The sequence below is a fragment of the Corapipo altera genome, unplaced genomic scaffold, assembly GCF_003945725.1.
Source record: "Corapipo altera isolate COAL_440 unplaced genomic scaffold, ASM394572v1 60161, whole genome shotgun sequence".
Taxonomy (NCBI): domain Eukaryota; kingdom Metazoa; phylum Chordata; class Aves; order Passeriformes; family Pipridae; genus Corapipo; species Corapipo altera.
Genome location: NW_020888376.1, coordinates 1 through 1525, shown reverse-complemented (window position 1 = coordinate 1525; position 1525 = coordinate 1). Strand labels below are relative to the sequence as shown.

Here is a 1525-nt window from a genome sequence, read left to right as displayed (position 1 = left end):
CCCGCTGCTGGGGTCACGTGGGTGACGGCAGCCAATCAGCGTCGCGCGTTTGGGCGGGAAGCATGCACCGTTGCCATGGTGACGGGGCCGTGCCGCCATCTTGGGCCGCTGTGAGGGGCCGGGGGGCTCTGGGACCCCCTGGGCCCCCCCTGACGCTCCCCCCACAGAAGAGTGAGGGGCAGCAGCCCCCCGAGTTCCGCTCCTTCGCCGTGGACCCTCAGATCACGTCGCTGGACGTGCTGCAGCACATCCTGGCCCGGGCCTTCGACCTGCAGGGGTGAGACACCTGGGACCCCTGCACTGAGCCCCCTCAACTGCCCCGAACCCCCCCAGACACATCTGGGACCCCACAGGACCTCCCTGAACACACCTGGGACCCCTCAGACACATCTGGGCCCCCCCAGACGTAGCTGGACTCCTCTAGATACACCTGTGACCCCATTGGACCCCCTTGGGACCCCCCCTCAGGGCCTCCATTGACACAGCTGGGACCCCCTTGGACGTGCCTGGGACCCCCCAGACCAATGTATGACCCCCCCCAGACACACCTGGGACCGCCGTGGACACACCTGGGACCCCCTGGGACTCCCCCCAGGACCTTCATGGAGGCACCTGGGACACCCCCAGACACACCTGGGACCCCCTTGGATGCATCTATGACCCCCCCAGACCCCACCCAGCCACACCTGGGACGGTCCCAAGCGCACCTGGGGACCCCCTTGGACACACCTGGGACCCCCTCAGCCACACCTGCCCCCCCAGGTGACCCCCCCCCCTGTGTTTCTCTCCCCAGGAAGAAAAGCTTCTCGCTGAGTTTTGCTGCCCGGGATGGGCAGGGCCAGGACACCTTTGTGCCCCTGCTGAGTGACAGTGACCTGGTGACGGCTTTTACCTGGGCCAGGCCCATCCTGAGACTGCGCCTGGACGTCAGGAACCCCCCTGAGAGTGAGTGACACACCTGGGGAGCACCTGGGGGGGGTAGAACACACACCTTTACCTGGGCCAGGCTCTCCCTGAGGCTGTGCCTGGGCACGAGGAACCCCCCTGAGTGACACACCTGGGGGGCACTTGGGACACAACTGGGGGGGAAAACACACCTGGGACACACCTGGGGGGTTAAAACACACCTGGGACACATCTGGTGGGGATAGAACACACACCTTTACCTGGGCCAGGCCCACCCTGAGGCTGTACCAAGGCGTGAGGAACCCCCTTGAGAGTGAGTGACACACCTGGGGGGCACCTGGGACACACCTGGGGGGTGGGAAACACCCCTGGGACACACCTGGGACACACCTTCACCTGGGCCAGGCCCACCCTGAGGCTGCACCTGGACTTGAGGAACCCCCCTGAGAGTGGGTCACACACCTGAGACACACCTGGGGGGGAAAACACACACCTGAGACACACCTGGGAGGGAAAACACACCTTAGACACACCTGGGAGAGAAAACACACCTGGGACGCACCTGAGATGCACACACCTACTGTCAGCTGCTTGAGTGGGTCCCAGGTGCCAGGTGGGG

The 1525-nt window shown here is 65.2% G+C and overlaps 1 protein-coding gene across 1 annotated transcript; it reads left to right on the top strand.

Annotated features, from left to right (window-relative positions):
• Positions 1-47: 47 nt before the first annotated feature.
• Positions 48-945, top strand: LOC113941946 (TBC1 domain family member 25-like; the record flags this gene model as incomplete). The annotated part of the gene is made up of 2 exons (XM_027633081.1): positions 48-277; positions 794-945. Coding segments are annotated over exons 1-2 (367 nt in total), but the record flags the coding sequence as incomplete, so codon positions are not given.
• Between the last annotated feature and the right edge of the window lie 580 nt (positions 946-1525).